The sequence below is a fragment of the Gossypium raimondii genome, unplaced genomic scaffold (genome assembly GCF_025698545.1).
Source record: "Gossypium raimondii isolate GPD5lz unplaced genomic scaffold, ASM2569854v1 Contig00265, whole genome shotgun sequence".
Lineage (NCBI taxonomy): Eukaryota > Viridiplantae > Streptophyta > Magnoliopsida > Malvales > Malvaceae > Gossypium > Gossypium raimondii.
This window is the reverse complement of record NW_026291365.1, coordinates 152,836-173,815: the sequence shown is the minus strand read 5'-3', so window position 1 is coordinate 173,815 and position 20,980 is coordinate 152,836. Positions and strand designations below refer to the sequence as shown.

General features: G+C 36.4%; 1 protein-coding gene and 2 pseudogenes across 1 annotated transcript; 2 read left to right on the top strand and 1 right to left on the bottom strand.

Annotated features, from left to right (window-relative positions):
• The first annotated feature begins 14,473 nt into the window (after positions 1-14,473).
• The window catches only part of LOC105795554 (cysteine-rich receptor-like protein kinase 44), an 85,390-nt pseudogene continuing 78,883 nt past the window's right edge, over positions 14,474-20,980 (top strand).
• LOC105794354 (cysteine-rich receptor-like protein kinase 10) lies at positions 15,659-17,214 on the top strand (annotated as a pseudogene).
• Positions 17,204-20,405, bottom strand: LOC105794353 (cysteine-rich receptor-like protein kinase 44). Its single transcript, XM_012623501.2, has 7 exons — positions 19,415-20,405; positions 19,204-19,338; positions 18,852-18,967; positions 18,471-18,681; positions 18,023-18,260; positions 17,727-17,877; positions 17,204-17,642 (listed from the first exon to the last, which is right to left on the bottom strand). The coding sequence occupies exons 1-7, from the start codon at positions 20,226-20,228 to the stop codon at positions 17,310-17,312; spliced, it is 1,998 nt and encodes a 665-aa protein (XP_012478955.1). The 5' UTR covers positions 20,229-20,405; the 3' UTR covers positions 17,204-17,309.

Below are 20,980 nucleotides of genomic sequence, written 5' to 3'. Positions count from 1 at the left end.
TTGCCATCCATAGTACCTTGGTAGCAACACTACGCCAACATAGCATATACAACACTCAGGCAAACACATTCCGCCAACTTATACACATCTTCCACAACTCTGCATGGTTATCAACGACCTATCTTTGTTCCAGCCTCGGACACATACATCAAAAATTAGAATCACATACCGTTCATATTTATTTTCATTTCCCGCAAGGTTGGTTCTTGATTTGTCAGTCTAGTTTGCAATATAACTACCCTACTAGAGGCATCACATATAGATTTCCTTTCCAAAATTTTCACATATCATAAATTTTCTAGTACTAGGCTCGTGCACCACGGATGGTGTTTTTGTAATGGCCATATTCATCCACACGTCTAGAAACAACACATAGGCTCATTTACAGTAAGAGCAACTGACCATACACAACTCACATATCATACAAGTTTCATAACTCAAAAGAAGTAAGAAGGAATTCACCAGCAAACTTCAGAGCAGAATCTACCCTACCGGCCCTTAGCCTCAATTGCTCAGATCTTCACTAGCTTCTTGAGCTAAATAAGAAATAGTTATAACCATTAGACCATTTATTTGCTTTAATTATGCAAGCACTAATGCAAAAACTTAAATCCCTTCGACAACAACCTAAGGGCTTTCCAGAAATTACTAGTAAGCTGGTACTAAACAAGGGTGTTTTGACAAGCTATTGGAAATCTTCATCGTCTTCACTAATGAAAATACCTCAAAACTTTCTAGAGACTCGAAAAAGAACGTAAAGAAAAAAAAAGGTGAAACATGCCAGTTATTGGCATCCTTATATAGCACAGACAGAGGGACAAAGCTTAATGAGAGGGTCAGAAAATTCCACTATAGTTCTTAAAACTCGAGAATGGAACGTTGCTTATGTAATGTCCCAAAGTTTGTATATTTGTTTACGTGTATTTATGACACAACTGTGTATCTGCTTCAGTGGTTAAGTGCTCTGGGTGTGTGTATGAGGTCTTAAGTTCAAGCCTTGTCTTAGGAAAATTTTTGTACTTTTCTGAACAAAGCCCTATCACTACTTAGTAGGCTTATAATTAAATGTTGGTAAAATATGTCAGAATAGACCTGCTGGCTTGGTGGTTAAGTGGAGACCAAAGGAGTAGGAGGTTTGAAGTTTGAACCCCTGTGTATGCAAATGGGATTTATTTTGCAGCTTGTGTCGTGTGGGTGTTTCGCCGAAATGCTGAAGTGTTTGAGTGGTATTTAAATTTGGTAGTTGAGAGGAAGTGGTGGTTGGTTTTGGGAGGTGTTGGAATGATTTTGGGAGAAAAATAAGGGATGGAGGAGTTTCAAATTATCCCAATTGGGTAGTGGAAGTTTGATGGAGTGAATTTAGGAGGGAATTAAGGGATTTGGGGGTTATCAGAATTTTTATCGAATGATTTTGTTCATATCATTTTTTTCTCTTTTTTCCCCAAAAATTAAATTTTCAGTTTTCTCTTCTCCTCTTCTCTCTCTTGCTGCCATTTTCCTTGTCCATTGTTTTTCCTTGCTGCCAAAATTCCTGTGCTCTCCCATTCTTTTTCTCCTCAACTTCTTACCATTCGGTTTCGTGTTATCTCTTGATTAACTACGATCATTTGGTAAGTACTCATCTTTTTTACGTTGTTTCTCTCCAAAAACTTTGTTGATTCTCCTTTGGAATTTCTTCTCTCTTTTGTCGAAACCTACCATTCTCTTCCCATTTTGCTTTCGATTCTACTTTCATTTCGACTGCAATCGCACTTTTGTTCCTTATTTTGGCATTTCGTGGACAACTTTGGTAAGTGATTTTATGAGGTTAGTAGTTGAGAATGTTAAGTTTCTGACTATGGGTTATTCTGTTGTTTGGGCAGCATCATTTTGCTTGGATCGAGAATTTTTGGTACTACCTCGTAAGTAAACCAATTTGAAGCGTTAGGGGTAAGTTTCAATCGTTCAATAGTTGAGTAACCCGTTCGGGTTGGTTTTAATTCATCGGTTAAGTGAATAACTGAGTAGTATTTCGGTCAATTATAGGTTCGGGATTGCTTGGAGTTGCTTTTGCGTCAAAAACATTACATGTGTGTAACCGCAACACTATAAATGGAAATCAAAGAAAAGCTCAAAAGTGAGGCTATCGACGTCACACAGTCATGCGATCGACGAGGCTGGCCGTGTGCGATACACGAGCCGGATCGATTTGGGCCGTGTATGCCACACGGACGTGTGGGTCCACACGGGTGAATCACACAGGCATGTGGGATTTTTAGGCCAGGCTGTGTGAGCTACACAACCAAGGCCAATTTGGGCCATGTGGGCCACACGGGCAAACATCAAGGGATTGTTGGCCCATTTTCACAGTTTAATTGCTAAGGTTGCAAGGTTTGCCCGAGTGGATTGTGGACTTACTATAGGGTCGGTAAGCTTACCTAGACCCTTAATTGACTGAGATGACTGTATGACTGATATGATTAAGCATGCTGATGTCCCAATGATCTGATATTGTATGCCGGTTTACATGCATGATATTATGTATAGCATGTCATATTTGTGTATTGCATTGCATTGGGTTGGGGGTTGGTATTGTTTAGAGGAAGTGTAATGAAAGGCCTCGGGCCTAATTTACTTGCAGCTCAGCTGCAAACCACTGTTTAGTGCAACATTTGGTACTTTTGGAGTGTAGGGATGGATGGGTTGATTATATCCCCACATGAAGTATAGGGTTGGACGGAGATGGTGTGTAGAGGCTGGCTGGGTAAGATTTTGTGACAGTATTTCTGTTGTTGTACTGATTACTGTTGTTGTAATGGGCCAAGGCCCTAATGCATGACTGCTTGTGTACTGAATTGGGCTAAGGCCCTAACTGAAACTGAATCTGGTACTGAAAAGGCTTAAGCCTAGATTGTGACTGCATTTTGTGTACTTGCTCTATATGGGGATTACACACTGATTTTTGATTTATCTGTATAGGAAATCCCCAAGCTTAGGCGAATCGGTGCGGCGGAGGACTCAGCGGTGGCCACACAACCTTATTTGTCTATGTTTCGTACTTAATTATGATTTTAAATTTTATTTAGGAATTTTATTGTAAATATGACCTCTAAGGATTTTTCTTAAATTTAGGATTTTTAATTTATAACTACTAGGTTTAGGAAAACTTGAGTGTTCAAAAGAACCAAATGTTTTAACAAAATACTCACGATTACGCAATCTGTTTTAAAAAGCTTTCGCATAGATTAAACGTTTTGGAAGCTTTCAAATGATTAATTAACACGATATTAAAATTAATAAATAATAATAAAATAACTCTAAATGAAAAATTTATTTAGCAAAATTATGGTTTTCCAGCACAAGCGACGGTTTTCAAACACACTACCGTGTGACATCGCCAAATTTGGCCATAACGTCAGGCTGAGTTTGGGGTGTTACATTTAGTGGTATGAGAGTCAGGTTCCAAAACTCAGCTATGGATGTGGGTTTTTAAGACATGATTTCTTAAAACTGATTCCTCAATGTTTTTACTAAAATTATGGTACACCAAGTCTCCGGCACCGGTCCAGTAAGTTTTCTGAAACTGTGAATTGTTTAAACTAAAACTGAAATTGTCTTTGATAGTATATCCTGAAACTTCTATAGGTAGAATATACCAAGACTACTATAGATAGACTATACTAAAAACACTTAAAATAGTGTATACTAAGACTGTAGTAAAACTGATAGACATTGATTCACACTGCGGTGTACGAAACAAACTTTATACTTCTGATACTGTTTTCATAAAATATATGTTAATAAACACTAGAACTGTAAACTAATGCATAAAACTGTTAATTCAGATAAAATGCAATTAGGAAATGAGCACCAAAGGTACTTGTGGATGGGGTACAATAGGCCGTGGTAGAGGCCGTAGAGGTGCTTGAGCTGGGTCTTCGTCATTTGGCAGTCTGCCTAATTTGGATACTAGTGAGACACCAACTTCACCTATAACTGAGACTGGGTCTCATGATTGAGCGGCTGGGGACGACGCATTGCCCTAGGCCATAGTGAGGATTTTAGAGAAGGTCACTAAGCCCAGTACTAGAGTTGGAGGTCGCAGGTCGGTTACAAAATGATTCCGGTCTAACAGAGTTGAGCTTTTTAGGGGTATTGTTGGAGTTTCCACTAATGTGGTTGAGTACTGGATAGTGGCCACAGGGAGGATTATGGACTATTTGAATTGCACTCCCGAACAGAAATTAAAGTGGTTGTATCACTGCTACGTGATGAGGCATATCAGTGGTGGCTCACTGTTAAGGAGGGCACTCAAAATAATCGATTGACCTGGGAGTTCTTTAAGACCTCTTTTCAAGGGAAGTATTTGGGGGCCAGTTATGTGGATGCCTGTAGGTGGGAGTTCCTAAATCTGACTCAGAGAGATAAATCGGTGGCCGAGTATGAGATCAAATTTCTGAGATTGAGCCGCTATGCGCAGGGTATTATGGCAACTGAGTACGAGCGATGTGTTCACTTCGAGGATGGGCTCAGAGATTATGTGAGGGTTTTGATAACTCCACAAAGGGAGTGAGATTTTACGGTATTGATTGATAAGGCAAAGATCGCCGAAGAAGTGAAGTGCGTTGAGCACCAGAACCGAGAGAGAGGTAGGAGCAAGAGGGATTCAGAGCCCTCGAGTTTCATTCAGAAGCCTAAGAAAAAGGTCAAAGTTGATAGGCTGATCAGAGTAGGGGCTCCTATTGCTGCTACTGGATAGCTGTCGTGTACTGATTGTGGCAGACGCTATCAGGATGAGTGTTGAAAAAGAACTAGGGCTTGTTTGAGGTGCGTTTCATTAGAGCACCGTATTAGAAAGTGTCTGCGGTGGGCTGATCTGATGCAAGCTTCGAGTACCGGTACTGCACCACCATCGAGAACAGTTCAGTAGCCACGAGAGGCTGTGGACAGAATAGATATGGTAATGGGTTGGGCCATGGTCAGAGAGCATTGGTAGAGGTGCTAGTCATACTGAGACGAGGCAGCCGGCTCTAGTTTATGCTGCACGACACCAAGAGAGATGGAAATGCTTTGGACATTAACACGGGTACGTTCATTATTTATAATGTACCTTATACTGCACTGATAGATATAGGATCCACTCACTCTTATATAGCTTGTACTGTGACTGAGAGCTTGGGTATCTTGGTTGAGAGCACTGCAAGTAAGGTGATTGTACTGAGTCCGCCGGGACAATCAATAAAGGTAAATAAGTTGTTTAGAGACGCTTCTTTAGAGATTCAAGTGGCTAATTTTTTGGTTGATCTGATGGAACTGTCTTTTGGAGAGTTTGATCTGATCCTGGGAATAGACTGGTTGGTTAAACACCGAGTGAGCTTAGATTGTGTCACAAAAAGGGTTGTACTGAGAACTGAGGAGGATAGCGAGGTAGTTGTAATTAGAGAACGTCAAAACTACTTATCGAATGTGATTTCTGTATTGAGGGCGAAAAATTTGGTTCGTAAGAGATGTGAGGCATATCTTGCCTACATCAGTGTTTTAGATTATAAAGGTTCTTTGGTTAAGGATATCAGGATGGTTAAGGACTTTTCGGACGTTTTTCCTGAAGAGCTACTTGGGTTATCTTTGAATTGTAAAGTAGAGTTCAGGATTGAGCTCCTTCCTGGTACAGCTCCGGTGTCCATTGCTTTCTACAGAATGGCACCGGAAGAGCTTGTAGAGCTTAAGGCTCAGATTCAAGAGTTAGCGGATCGTGGGTTCATCCGCCCTAGTGTGTCTCCGTGGGGAGCACCAGTTCTGTTCGTGAAAAAGGATAGATCCATGCGTATGTGTATTGACTATCGACAATTGAACAAGTTGACAATCAAGAATAAGTATCCCTTACCGAGGATAGATGATCTGTTTGACCAGTTCTGAGGGGCTTTGATTTTCTCCAAGATTGACCTCTGATCAAGATATCATCAATTGAGGGTTAAGGAGACTGATGTATACAAGACAACATTTAAGTCTCGATACGATTATTCCGAGTTCCTAGTGATGCCATTTGGACTGACGAATGCACCAGCAGCTTTCATGGATTTGATGAACCGAGTGTTTCAGCCCTATCTAGATCAATTTGTGGTGGTATTTACTGACAATATACTGGTGTACTTGAAGACTGAGGATGAGCACGATGAACACCTTAGAGCGGTTCTGCAAATCTTACGAGAAAAATAATTGTATGCCAAGTTCAGTAAATGTGAGTTCTAGTTACGAGAAGTAATATTTTTAGGCCACGTGGTTTCTGCTGAGGGGATTAGGGTTGATCCTCGAAAGATTGAAGGGGTGTTGGATTAGAAATAGCCTAAGACTGTATCTAAGATTCGTAGTTTTTTGGGACTGACATGGTATTATCGACGATTTGTAGAGGGTTTTTCACTTATTGCAACACTCTTGACTAAGCTGCTACGTAAGGGTGTTTCGTTTAATTGGACTGATGCACAGTAAGAAAGCTTTGAGAAGCTTAAAACTATATTGACTGAGTCCCCTGTTTTGATACAGCCAGAGTGTAAAAAAGAGTTTACTGTCTACACTGATGCGTTACATGTCGGTTTGGGATATGTGTTGATGCAAGAGGGTAGAGTGGTAGCTTATGCGTCTCATCAGCTTAAGACTCATGAGGCGAATTATCCGACGCATGACTTAGAGTTGGCCGCAGTGGTGTTCGCATTGAAAATCTGGAGGCATTATCTCTATGATGAAAAGTGTAACATCTACACGGATCACAAGAGGCTCAAGTATCTTCTCACTCAGAAGGAGTTAAATCTTAGGCAGCATAGATGGATTGAGTTGCTTAAGGACTACGACTGTATGATTGAATACCACCCTGGTAAGGCCAATGTGGTGGCCGATGCACTGAGCTGTAGGGCTATGACTGATCTGAGGGCGATGTTTACTTGTCTCAGTTTATTTGATGATGGTAGTTTGTTGGTCGAACTCCAAGTTAAACCGACGTGGATAGAGCAGATTAAGGGTAAACAGTTGGAGAACGAGTCTTTAAGTCTTCGCTTTCGATAAATATAGAGTGGGAATATTGTGGATTTTGGATTGAATAGCAAAGGGGTGCTCTGTTTCCATGGGAGAATATGTGTACCAAATGATACCGAGTTGAGGTAGTTGATACTGAGAGAGGCGCATAGTAGCCCTTATGCTATGCATCCTGGCGGGAATATAAGTTGTACCGAGACCTTCGTGAGTTATATTGTTGGTCAGGTCTTAAGTGTGAGGTTACATATTTTGTGGGTAAATGTCTGACATGCCAGCAGGTTAAGGCTGAGCATCAGTTATCTTCGGGGTTGTTGCAGCCAGTTAAGATTCCACTTTGGAAGTGGGAATGGGTGACTATGGACTTCATTAGTGGGTTACCCCTTACACCCACTAAGAAGGATTTTGTATGGGTTATCGTGGATCGATTAACCAAGTCTGCCCATTTCATACTGGTTCGTATTGACTACTCGCTGCAGAAGCTGGCTAAACTCTATGTCTCTGAGATAGTGAGACTACATGCGGTACTGGTTGAACTTCAGTAATGCATTTCATCCTCAAACAAATGGTCAATCTGAGAGGGTGATTCAGATACTGGAGGATATGTTGAGGAGCTGTGTCGTTGACTTTCGAGACAATTGGGAGGATTACCTGTCCCTAGCAGAGTTTGCTCAATCTCAGCTGTCTGAAAGAGAAAAGTCTAGTTAGTAGACAATCTCCTTTAAGAAGACAGATGAAAGTATCTATATGTTGTAACCAGTGGCAGGCTTGTTAAGGAATCCAAAAGAAGACTGCTGCTAATTAGACAGGTGAGACTTAGGAATGAAAGACTAAGGTTGCCAATGACTTTTGCCTTAATGGGCGCTCCAGACAACTTAAGGCAAGAAAACAAAAGCCACAAAAAAACTCTCATCTCTACCAAGTAAAATGTAGAATAAAAGTTCCCACTTCTATTTTTGGATTCATTCGGTTTATTTTCCCATTTCTTTACTTGCAATATGGGCCAAAACTCCACAATCACAAAAGGTAAGTACGGATGTGGTAGATGCCATGTTTGTTTTTAGGAAGAAATTGGGTGAAACTATCAGGGAAGCCCCTGCACTTAGGGTTAGATTGTATTTAGGCTTTTCTATTGAAAAAATGGGTAAATTAATCCTTATACACTTCAAAACATGAATTTTTTTTGTTAAATAAAGACGTCAAATACATTGGAAAATATTTTAATCACCGGTTGATGTGGGCTTTTTTTATTGATTTAATAACAAAATTAGCCATCTAATATTTACACATTCTAGAAATTTAATCTTAAATATAAATAATTCAACAAATTTAGCTCTCAATGCTTACGAAATTTGTCATTTTAGTTCTACTTCTAAAAATTCAATAAAGTTGGCCCTTAACATTTACAAAATATATCAATTTAGTCTTAACTCTAAAAATTTTAAAATAATTTAATATATATATATTTAGCCATTTATGACTTTTTGGCTAACTATGATGGTAATGTGATTGTTTTTTGCCTGCCCCACCCCGATCAAATGCTCATCGCCATGCTTCGAGCCTGACACGAACCCAACTTTAAAAAATTTAAACTGTTGCAAACCTGAATTCGAGAATTAATAGTATATCCAACTTTGATCCAGCTCAACAGAAGTTTACTTTTTAATTTTTAATTTTTTATACAATTGTGATTAATTAAAATTTTTTAAAATGAAAGATTTTGGCGTAATTTTTTTATTAGATTTGCTTAATGATTTATCACTGAAGTTGTGTGCTGATGTATATTTAGACACATTTGATTACAATACACAAGAAAAAAGAGGGAAGAAAGGTTCATTTAATAAATTATTAAACTGAGAAGATTAAAAATGGAGAAGGGTGAAAGGAGACTAATATAGAGGTGGTAGAATGAGACTACTAGTGATAAATTTTAGAGATTTTTAATTCAATTAATATTAATTTAAAAGGTAATTTCATAGATATCTTGGGGCAATTTTATTCTAAACCTGACAGGACTGTTTTAAAAAATTAACCCTCCACGCTCTGACAGGGCAATAAAAAAAACCTAACCTTATTGGGTCAAATCGGCTTGGAACTCGTCGTATTTGGGGGTTTTTGTCATCCCTACAACTAACTAATGTAAGATATTAAAAAAAAAAGAGTACTTCTTTCAAGTCGCTTGCAAAAAAATCTAAAAAGCTGGGATAAAGCACAAAAATAATAATAAGATCCAAAAGAAAATAAAGGCATTAAAAATATTATTTGATCAGGTAGTAATGTAGCTAATTATTCTAGATATGTTCCAAATCAATTGGTTTAGTCCAATGTGAAGCCTAAATTATAGTAAAAAAAATTGTTGCAAGTGACTTGAAATAGACACTATTTTTCTTATTTTGTTTATTTTATTACCTCACATGGGTTAGTCAATAGATTATAAATGGCTAAAATGATTTTTTAAAATATTTTTAAAATTTCTAGAGTTAGGACAAAATGATAGTTTGTAAATGTCGACGATCAAATTTATTAATTTTTAGAATTAGAACTAAAATGACAAATTTTGTAAACATTGAGGTTAAATTTGTTGACTTTTTTCTATTTATGATCAAATTGATAGAATGTGTAAATATTATAGGGCTAATTTTGTTACTAGATCAATAAAAAAAACTCACATAAGCTCATAGTGACTCAAATATTTAACTTTTAAAAGTTTAGTGACTAAATCGAAAAAATTAATAGTTGGGTGACCAACATAGAACAAAAGGCATAGTTGGTGACCATTTTTATAGTTTACCCATAAAAAATAATTTTTAGCATGTTCCCGTTGTTAAATATTTAACGGATGAGCTAATTTGCATGTTTCAAAATGTATAAGGGTTAATTTATCGTTTTTCAATAGAGAGATTGAAATGTAATCCACACCTAAATATAGGGACTTCCTTAATATTTTTACCGAAGAAATTGATGCATAAGAAAATTCAAATAAATCAATATCTTATATAAAATATTTGTGCTCTCATTATTTGATTAATTATTATTTTATAAGCACGTAAAAATATATTATTAGTTTTTTTTGAAAAATATATATTATTGGTGTGAAAAATAGAACGTTGATAATGACAATGTATCGCAAAGAAAAGAGAGAAAGATAAAGAATACGCATTTCGATCATTGTGCTTCTTCTCTTTCTCTGTCAATGTTTAAGGCATCTTATCTACCACTAACAGGGCTTCCTTTAAGTCCATCTGTGCAAGAATTTCCTGCATCTTTATTTGCCACAACGCGAATATGGTGTTGCAACCCAACAGCAGAATTTCATACTTCAAAGACGCTATTACCGTGATTAAGATGAACAACCCGGAAGCTCGAATACCAATTTGTAAAAATAAAATATCGATAATGACAATATATCGTAAAGAAAATAGAAATAGAAATAGAAATAAAAATAAAGAACACACCGATTTTACGTGGAAATCCTTTCGGGAAAAAACCATGGCAGAGGAGAAGAAAATTCACCATGTTGAATTCGAATTTATTATAAGAGGAGTAGACTATGTCTATTTATAGGCTTGTAAAACCATATTCTAATAGGAGTGAAACACCTTTTTTTAATCAATATCAAATAGATGGAGTTTAATAAGGTTTAAAAAACTTTATTCTAAAATAAAATAAAAGAAGTATAATTCTATAGGGATTTTACATTTATTTTATTTTACCACAGTATTTTATTTAAATAAGGATTCGGGTCACTTAATTCTAACAGTGTACATGACATGGACTCCTCGCATATGAAAGGGCTTCTTTCTAGTTGGGACAGCTAGTGACGAGATTGTGGATTGAGCGATAGATACATCCATAACAAGCGTATGGACTAGAGTCTTCTCTGCACATATCAAGAGTGTAAACTTTGTTGGAGTTTTGGCCAATACTGGTAGTAAAGAAACCACCTTTTGTAGAGACATTAGATGGGAGAGAAGCAAGAATAAGGTCCCGATTTTTACCATATTCGCTATTCGTAGAGAAATTAACAATGTCATAACATTTTAAGAGAGCCTAAACAAGAGTGATGCCGATGAGGAGATAGGAGAGAATTAAAGAAAGAGCTGTAAGTTGAACCCACATTTTGAGGTTGTATGATTTGAAAGAAACGAAACCTAAAAGAAACAAGTGGGAACTTTAAATCTAGGTTTTTCCTGGCTAAGATGAGATGGGAGTTTCATTGCCTCGAGTAGAAGTCAAAAGTCATAGGAAACTTGGTTTTTAATTCCTCAGTCTCAGCTGTCTAAGAGAGACAGGTCTAGTTAGTAGACAATCTCCTTTAGGAAGACAAATGAAAGTATCTATATGTTCTAACCAATGGCAGGCTTGTTAAGGAATCCAAAAGAAGACTACTACTAATTAGACAATTGAGACTCAAGAACGAAAGAATAAGGTTTCCAATGACTTTTGCCTTAATGGGCGCTCTTGACAACTTAAGGCAAGGAAACAAAAACCACAAAGAAAACACTCTTCTCTGCCAAGTAAAATGTAGATTAAAAGTTCCCACTTCTATTTTTGGATTCATTCGGTTTCTGTTCCCATTTCTTTACTTGCAGTATGGGCCAAAACTCCACAATCACAAAAGGTAAGTACGTATGTGGTAGATGCCGTGCTAGTTTCATGAAGAAATTGGGTTAAAGTACCTAGAAAGCCCTTTCCTTAGCTGCAGGTTGTATTACTGTTTTTTTTACTAAAAAAAAGAGATAAATTAACACTTATATATTTCAAAGATGTAAATTAATTTATTGTTATAATTTTCTGTTAAATAATGTTATGAAACATAATTTTTTATGGGTAATTAAATTTTTCGAAATTAAATATTTTAGTATCTCTAAGTAGATGTGAGCTATTTTATTGGTTTAATAATAAAATTAGCCCTTTAATGTTTACAGATTCTATCAATTTAATCCTAAATATAGATAATTAAACAAATTTAGCTCTCAATGCTTACAAAATTTGTCATTTTAGTTCTACTTCTAAAAATTCAATAAATTTTACCCTCAACATTTACAAAATCTATCAATTTAGTCTTTAACTCTAAAATTTTAAAATTATTTTAAAAAAAAATTATTTTTAGCTCTTTATAACCTATTGACTAACTATGATGACAATGGGATTGTTTTTTGCCTACCTCATCCCGATCTAATGCTCTATCGCTATGCCTCGAGCTTGATCCACCCCCAACTTTTAAAAAAATTAACCAGCTCCAAACTCAAGCCCAAACCCAAAAATTAATAGCATACTCAACTTTGATATGGCTCAACCTGAGTTTAATTAAGTTATTTTATTTTTTGTGAAAATGTGATTAATTAAATTTTTTTAAAAAGGGTAAGCAACCAAAATAGCCACTTTTGTTTACCTCAAGTTACATTTTAGTCACTTATATTTGGAATGTTAGGTTTTAGTCACTTATGTTATTGTATTGTAACATTTTAGTCACCGAGCCATTAATTGTCGTTAACCGTGTAACGATAATCTGACGTGGTACATTAAATCATAATTTCAAACAAAAATTTTAGGTTAATTTATACAATCGATCTCCATATTTTTTCGTTTTGAGCAATTTAAAATTTTCTTTTATGTTCTTTTAACTTCCTTTTTTTTTTCCATTCTCTTCTGCTTCTCCCTTTGTTTTCCTCCATTCTCCATTTCTTTTAACATAGTTTTTCTATATTTTCCATTTGTTAAAACTAGTCCCTATACTTTTTTTTGGAACAATTTAATTTTTTCAAGTGAGGTGAGCTTACGGACTAGTTTTAACAAATAAAAAATATAGAAAAACTACATTAAAAGAAATGAAGATGGGAGGGAAACATTGGGAGAAGCAAAGAGAATGAAAATAAAGAAAAAAAATGAAAGTTAAAAGAACATAAAAGAAAAAAAATTTAATTGCCAAAATGAAAAAGTATAGAAACCAATTATAGAATTTAACCTAAAATTTTCGTTTGAAATGATGATTTAACATGCCATGACAGCTTTCCGTTACAACGTTAATGACAATTAATGGTTTAGTAACTAAAATGTTACAATACGATAACGTAAGTGACTAAAATGTAACATTTCAAACACAAGTGATTAAAATGTAACCTGAGGCAAACAAAAATAACTATTTTGGTAGTTTACCCATTTAAAAATGAAAGATTTACACAAATATATATATATTTTTGTAAAAATATGATTAATTAAATTTATATTTATCTCTAGAGTTGTGTGTTAATGTATATTTACACAAATATTGTGTGTACAATACACAAGAAAAAACAAGGATCAAATGTTCCTTTAATAAATTATTAAATTAAAAACATAGGAAATGGGGAGGGTGAAAGGGAACTAATATAGAGGAGGTAGAATAAAATTATTAGTGATAAATTTTAGAATTTTTTTAATTTAAATAACATTAAATATGTGTAAAGGGCAATTTCATAAATATCTCAAGGTAGGGGTAGGGTGGTTTTATTCTAAACTCGACTCTGACTCGGCCCCACTATTTTTAAAAATTAACCTGCCCCGCCTCAAACTCAGAATTCAATAAAAAAACTTGACCCTATTGAGTCGAATCAACTTAGAACCCATTGAATTCAGGATTTTTTTTTCCATACCTATGGCTAACCCATGTAAAATATTTAAAAAATTGGGATAAAACACAAAAAATTCAAGTTTCAAAAAAAAAAAGGCATTAAAAATATTATCTAATTGGGTAGTAATGTAGCCAATTATTCCAAATCAATTGGTTTGGTCTAATGTGAATCCAAAGTTATAGTAAAATTTTTGGTTGCAAGTGACTTGAAAGAGGATGCTCTTTTTTTCTTTTTTTTTTTAATACCTTACATATGTTAGCCAATAGGTTATAAATGGCTAAAAATAAACCTTTTTTAATATTTTTAATTTTTAGAGTTCGGACTAAATTGATAGATTTTGTAAATGTTAAAAAAATTTATTTATTTTTAAAATTAGAACTAAAATGAAATTTTGTAAATATTGAAGGCTAAATTTGTTGATTTTTTTATATTTTGGATCAAATTGATAGAATGTGTAAATATTATAAGACTAATTTTGTTACTAGACCAATAAAGAAAACCTCACATCATGTTAGAAGGATTGAAATATTTAATTTCAAAAATTTAGTGATTAAATAAAAAATTAATAGTTAGGTGATTAAAATAAAACAAAAAGTATTGTTGGCGGTATTTTTATAGTTTACCCATAAAATAATAATTTTCAACATAAGATAATCATATATTGATATTATTTTTATAGATAAGATAATCAGTTCTTGTACCTAAATTATTAATTTATTTAAATTAAAAGAATTTATTCAAATCAAATTTAAATAAAAATTACAAATAAATTATCCTTTTATCATAAACAACTTTAATACTCATTGCTTTGCTTTGAATTAGTATATACTTAAAACTCTCTGTAAACCCAAGGTAAGGTTCTCTTAACCATTTTGACTTTCGTCCACAATGGATTATTATAATCTAAACTTGGGAAAATGAGAAAGAAGAAATAGAAATGTCAATCAAAATAGCTGAATCGCCTTCACCCCATCTTCAAACTAAGAAGAAGAAAGCTTTGATCGTGATTGATGCCTTCCTTCAACCTCATTTCCTCTGTGCTTTTGTTTTTTACATCTTTGATCTCGCAGCCGAAGCCAACCCAAGTTTCTTATATAAGTTCTGTTATGACAAAGATACCACTTCCACAACAAACAGCACTTATGGGACCATCTCAATCTCCTCCTCTCTTTTCTTACCTCCAACGCCCACCGGATCGACGGTTTCTACAACACCACGGTGGGGCAACAACCACCCGACAGAATCTACGGTCTCTTCCTTTGTCGAGGGGATGTTACACCGGATGTTTGCCGAGACTGTGTGGCTGCAGCTGCCAGGAATGCTACTAGTCTTTGTCCCGTGGAGAAAAACTCTGTGATTTGGTACGATAAATGCATGCTACGTTACTCGAATGAATCTATCTTTTCGACGATGGAAACCAGGCCTGGTGGGACTGTATGGGATAACGACACTTTCACGGAAGAGGAAGACTTCGTTGACATAGTGGCGTCTTTGGTGAAAGATGTAGCGAGCGAGGTAGCCGATGCTCCAATGGGTGCTAAAAAGTTTGCGACCAAAGAGGTGAATCTTAGCGGGTCTCAAAAGCTGTACAGCCTTGCACAGTGCACGCCGGATATTTCCGACGTGGCTTGCAATTTATGTCTTGAGAGTGCTATTACAGAATTCTCAGATTGTTGTCGTCAAAAAGAGAAAGCAACTCGAGCAAGTTCATTGCTGCCTAGCTGCAATGTTCAATATGGATTAACCCCATTTTATAACAAAACTGCAGGGGAAGTATCCAGGTCCAAGCCAAGTCCTCTGCCGCCAAGAGATTCAGGGAAAGGGAAGAGCTCATCACAGACAATTATTTACATTATTGTTCCAACGGTTGGTTTCTTAGTGCTTTTGTCAACATTTTGTTATTGCATTCTAAGAAGGAAAGCAAGGATGAAACCCTATTTGCTAAAGGACCAGAAGGGTACTGTGGCCGTTGTCTTATATGTTAGCATATGGTTAACAATTCATATTTGCTTTTTCTATTTTTTTTTCATATAAAATTACAATATGACATGAGCACTATTGAAGCAGCTACAGACAATTTCTCTGACGCAAACATGATTGGTGTGGGTGGATTTGGCAGTGTGTATAAGGTACAAGTTGGTAGTACAATTGTAGATTTGTCTAAATCCATTAACCATACAGCAATTTGGACTATTGAGGAATGCCTATGGTATTCAATCAGGGTACACTTTCAAATGGACAACAAATTGCAGTGAAAAGGCTATCAAGAAGTTCTAAACAAGCTGCAGAGGAATTCAAGAATGAGGTTGCGTTGGTAGCCAAGCTTCAGCACCGGAATCTTGTGAGGCTGTTGGGATTTTGCGTTGAAAGAGAAGAGAGGATGCTCATCTATGAGTTTGTCCCCAACAAAAGCCTAGACTGCTTCCTCTTTCGTCTGCCCCTCTTCAACTTAAAGCTTTCACCAAAAGATACATATATGTTATGGATTAAACTGTTACTTATGGACATTGGTATTTCTTATTTTGAACAACATTTGATCTAGATTCTGTCAGTTCCATAGTCTTGATGCCGTCTTGTATGCAGATACTGAGAAGCAGAAACAATTAGATTGGCCAACACGTCTCAAGATAGTTAAAGGAACCGTTCGTGGACTTCTATATCTTCATACAGATTCAAGGCTCAAGATTGTACATCGTGATCTCAAGCCAAGCAATATCTTATTGGATGAGGATATGAATCCCAAAATATCAGATTTTGGAATGGCTAGAATTGTTGAAGAAAACCACAACCTCGAATATACCAAGAAGATTGTTGGGACATAGTAAGTTTCCCATCCCATAATCTTTATTTCAACAACTGATAAATAAGGTCTATGTTTCGGGAAAATTCCATAAAATTTCCTGTTTTAGTCAACATAAGCATACTAACAAATACCCTCATCTTAGTGGTTATATTGCTCCAGAATATGCAGTGCATGGGATATTCTCTTTCAAATCCGATGTGTATAGCTATGGCGTGTTGACACTTGAAATTGTTGGTGGCAAAACGAACTCCAGTTTCTATAATCCTGAAAGTGCTGAGAGCCTTCTGAGCTATGTAGGTCCAACATGAAATTTCAATTTCATCATATAATTTCCTATGAAGTGATAAAGGACCAATGTTGAGATCATTACAGGCTTGGAGATATTGGACAGAGAGGAGGCCGCTGGAGATAATGGATCCGACTTTAAGAGATTTTTATGTGAATGGTGAAGTCATTAGGTGCATTCAGATTGGTTTGCTGTGCGTCCAACAAAATCCAAAGTGAAGGCCGACGATGGCTAGAATTGTTCCCATGCTTAGCAGTTCTGATATTACTTTACCACCACCGCAACACCCTGCCTTCTTTTTCGAAACAAAGACAAGAGGAAGCACCTCAGGAGAAGAGATGGGATTGGATCGATCAACAAGGAAGTTCCAGTGCTCAACAAATGATGTATCTATCACCAAATTTTACCCTCGGTAGCAAGTTGAGTCCATTCTTTTGAAAAGAAAATTGATATAAACTGTTCTTCCATAAATTCTATGGAAAGGTTCTAATTTGAAGCTTCTTTGTTAATTATTACTACTTTTATTTATACCAAAGAAGAATTGAGTATCTAGACAAAGATACAGAAACTAAGCAATGCAAGTACTAGGTACCATCTTCGAACTTCACCGAGGATCTAGTTCAGAAATTGAAGCCTCGTTGACTGACACTTGAATGTTTTCTCGTTTAGATTGATTGGAGAGTGATGATGACTGAGACTTCGTTTCTGTCTCCATGGTGGAATGCATGGAAAATGCAGGTCTTGATGGCACTGGCAGTGATGTGGAATAGCTACTAAGCATGAGAACGACAGAGGCCATGGTTGGTCTAGAATCAATATTGTCTTGAACACAAAGCAACCCAAGATGGATACATCTCATTATTTCACTTCTGGAGCCATCCCTCAGGATTGGATCTACTACTTCCAAAGGAGTTCCTTCTCTCCAGTTTCTCCATGCCTGCAAAACTCGAGGAATGTGAACTTACATTGTGTTTTAGCAAATTCTAATCCAGTAATACGATAACCACAGTATGCAGCTTACATGGGTTAGAAGAGAGTCGCCCACTTCTTGGTTGGAGAAGCTACTGATTTTTTTACCACTAATGATTTCCAAAACCAATACTCCAAAGCTGTAAACATCGGATTTAACTGAATATTGTCCATGCCATGCATACTCAGGAGCCATGTATCCACTGTAGATAAATAAATCTTAATGAATGAATTTAAATGGTAGCTTAAACATCCTCTAGAAGAAGTGCTAATGCTTAGGATCTTTGAGTTTTAGATATCACAAAGTTAACAAATAACATACACTAACAGATCCTTCTTAATACTTACTAGGTCCCAACGACTTTGCTTGTGTCAGCTCGAGTTTGATCAACCGTAAACAATTTCGCCATTCCAAAATCTGAGATTTTGGGATTCATCTCTTCATCTAACAATATGTTGGCTGGTTTTAAGTCGCGATGGATGATTCGGTATTGAGAATCTTCATGAAGATAAAGAAGTCCCTTAGCTATTCCCTCTATAATTTTGTACCTCTTCTCCCAATTTAGTAGTGAACACTTTACTGGATCTACAAAATTAGAAAAATTCTACGACTTAAATGCATATTTAGAATTCAAAATGTTTATACTCGTGATTAGTCATGAACAGAATAGTAAAAACCAGAGTTCTGAAACTTTTCACCAATATAACACAACTTGAACTGTATTCTGCCAAGACACGCAACCTAATAAATCAACAAGAATTCAATAGGTATAGTTTGAAAGGATCGATATCCCACCGAATATAAAGTTATCAAGGCTTGAGTTAGGCAGAAACTCGTAGATGAGAATCCTTTCCTTTTGTTCAAAGCTTAAACCAAGAAGCCTAACCAAATTCCTGTGTTGAAGCTTTGCCAATAACATCACTTCATTCTTGAATTCTTGTTCTCCTTGTCCCGAACTTTCAGACAGCCTCTTTACAGCTACTTTTCGTCCGTCTTCAAGCTGACCCTGGTGGTATTTGGAACAAAGAAGAATGATGGAAAACACCAAAGTTTATTTCCTAGTATTTGTTGGAAGCCATCAAACTGGAGGCTTCAATTTCATAAATTCAATCGTTCTCTATTTTTTTTCCCTTCATTGAGATATTGGAAATTTTCAGAGGCCAAATCATGAATTACCTTATAAACAGAACCAAATCCCCCTCGTCCAAGCAAGTTGGCGTCTGAGAAGTTGTCTGTTGCAACTCTTACAGCATTAAAGTCAAACTGCAATGCTTCCCCATGGGTCTTGTTATCTGCAGCATAACAAAGAATCAATTAAGTTATAACAAATGAATAGGAGAGGAAAGCATCAAAGCTACTTAATGCTAACCACGTCTTGATTTTTTTTTCTTTTTTTGTTTCTAGATTTACATACTCGGTATATGGTTTCTAAAGAAGTATGAAACAATGCATAAACATGGCAAGGGGTCGATTTTTTGCGAAGTAGTCAAGTTAAGACTATAGAAAAGAAAATCAAAGACCAACTTACTTTGATCATCCCTCTTTGTTTTTTTTATCCTTTTAAGGAGAACAACAACTGCAAGTGTGATAAGTACTGCCACCAAGATGACTATTGGAACAATTATAATGGCAATGGTATGGGATGAATGGCTGCCTCCGTCCCCTGCACAAGCAACAACTTTTCATTTACATCAATGTCTTCCTGAAACCAGCATGCCATCTAGCAGATTGGTAGTTACCTTTTTTTCTTGTAGAGTTCACTGACAGTGGCGGAGGACTAGCAGGAGAGGGTGGAGGAGATAAGGATGCAGTAGTAGAAGCATTGCGTGTATAGAAAGGATACAAATCCCATCTGAACCAACAGTTAGGCTTCTGAACATAACCTCCCTGCTTTCCACGGCAACAGCTTTCATAGTAACTCACGGATTGCCTTAGGCAGGAATCACAATCCTTGTGTGATAAATCTGGAGTGCACTGCATAAGTGCATGTATCGTTTGGAATGCTGTAAAATCTGCTTCCCCGGTTGCATACTTAGTAGAAGACCCGCTGGAAGCCTTGCTCACCACTCTGTCCATCAAACTCTCCCAAATAGTATCAAATTGAGTTAAGTTGGAAGTGATGTCCGCCGTATTATAGCCTGCATCAGTGGGTTGTAGCTCCAGGATTCCGAAAAAGGGGCGATTTGCATAGCGTGCAAGACAAGGAGGATCACCTCCCCATGAAAGGGCTTCTTTTCGGTTGGGACAGCTAGCTATGAGATCCTGGATTGAGGCATTGAGACATGTATAACAACCGTTTGGAGTAGAGTCTCCTCTGCACATACCAAGAGCGTAAATTTTGTTGGAGTCTTGGCTGATACTGGCAGTAAAGAAACCACCATTTGCAGAGACATTAGGTAGGAGAGAAGCGAGAATAAGGTCTCTGTTTTTGCCATATGTACTATTAAGGGTGAAATTACCACTGTCATAGCATCGTAGGTTAGCGTCAACGAGAGCAATGCCGATAAGCAGATGGGAGAGAATTGAAGAAAGAGCTTTAAGTTTAATCCACATTTTGAGATTCTATAATTTCAAGGAACCAAAATCGAGAAAAAAGAAGTGGGAACCTAGTATTCCAGATATGTTTCGACAGAGATGGGAGTATTTGTGTTTTGGTTTCCTTGCCTGGAGTGGGAGAAAGATTCAAGAGCGCCCATTAAAGCAAAAAGATTCAATCCATGCTAGGAAGCTTGGTTTTCGGGTTATCTTTTTGACTAATCCAAGTCAATGTCTACCTATCAAACAAAATTTCGGAAAATAATTTCGCTTAATTCATTGAAAATAATGCAAACATAATGAAAAATCATATATGTTGAATTGGATGGTTTTGTCAGTTTTGAACATACAAACTCGTTTTCTGTGGTACGTATTTTGCCACAGTTCCCACTTCCTTTCCAAGTTTCATTTCTTCTTTAGAGTAATTACTCTTGTTGGGCTAACTAGTGCTGGGCTTTTTTACTTAAATAATTCAAAAAATATAAATATTTATGAAAATAACCCAGGTCGAAAAACTACAATGAAAATTACATGAAATCTATAGTGTCGAGCGATACTGGCATTCCGATGGCTGGCACCAAAGTCAATCACCGTGTAATGATTGCTTGCTGATTGGGTCGGGATTTAAAAAAATATTTTTTTGTGCCGACACTGCAATGGCCGACACCCGTTTGTATTTTTGGGTCTACTTTTTGAAAAATACGGGTATTTCCCGGTTTGAAAAGAAATTATTTTTAATTAGGTGTCAGCGTCTACATAGTCGGCATCGG

Coding starts and splice junctions, on each gene's coding strand:
- LOC105794353 (XM_012623501.2), bottom strand. CDS start 20,228: ATGTGGATTAAACTTAAAGCTCTTTCTTCAATTCTCTCCCATCTGCTT. Junction 18,968..19,203: donor AACAAAGAGGGATGATCAAA/GTAAGTTGGTCT, acceptor GTTATGCTGCAG/ATAACAAGACCCATGGGGAA. Junction 18,261..18,470: donor CCTTGATAACTTTATATTCG/GTGGGATATCGA, acceptor CTAATTTTGTAG/ATCCAGTAAAGTGTTCACTA.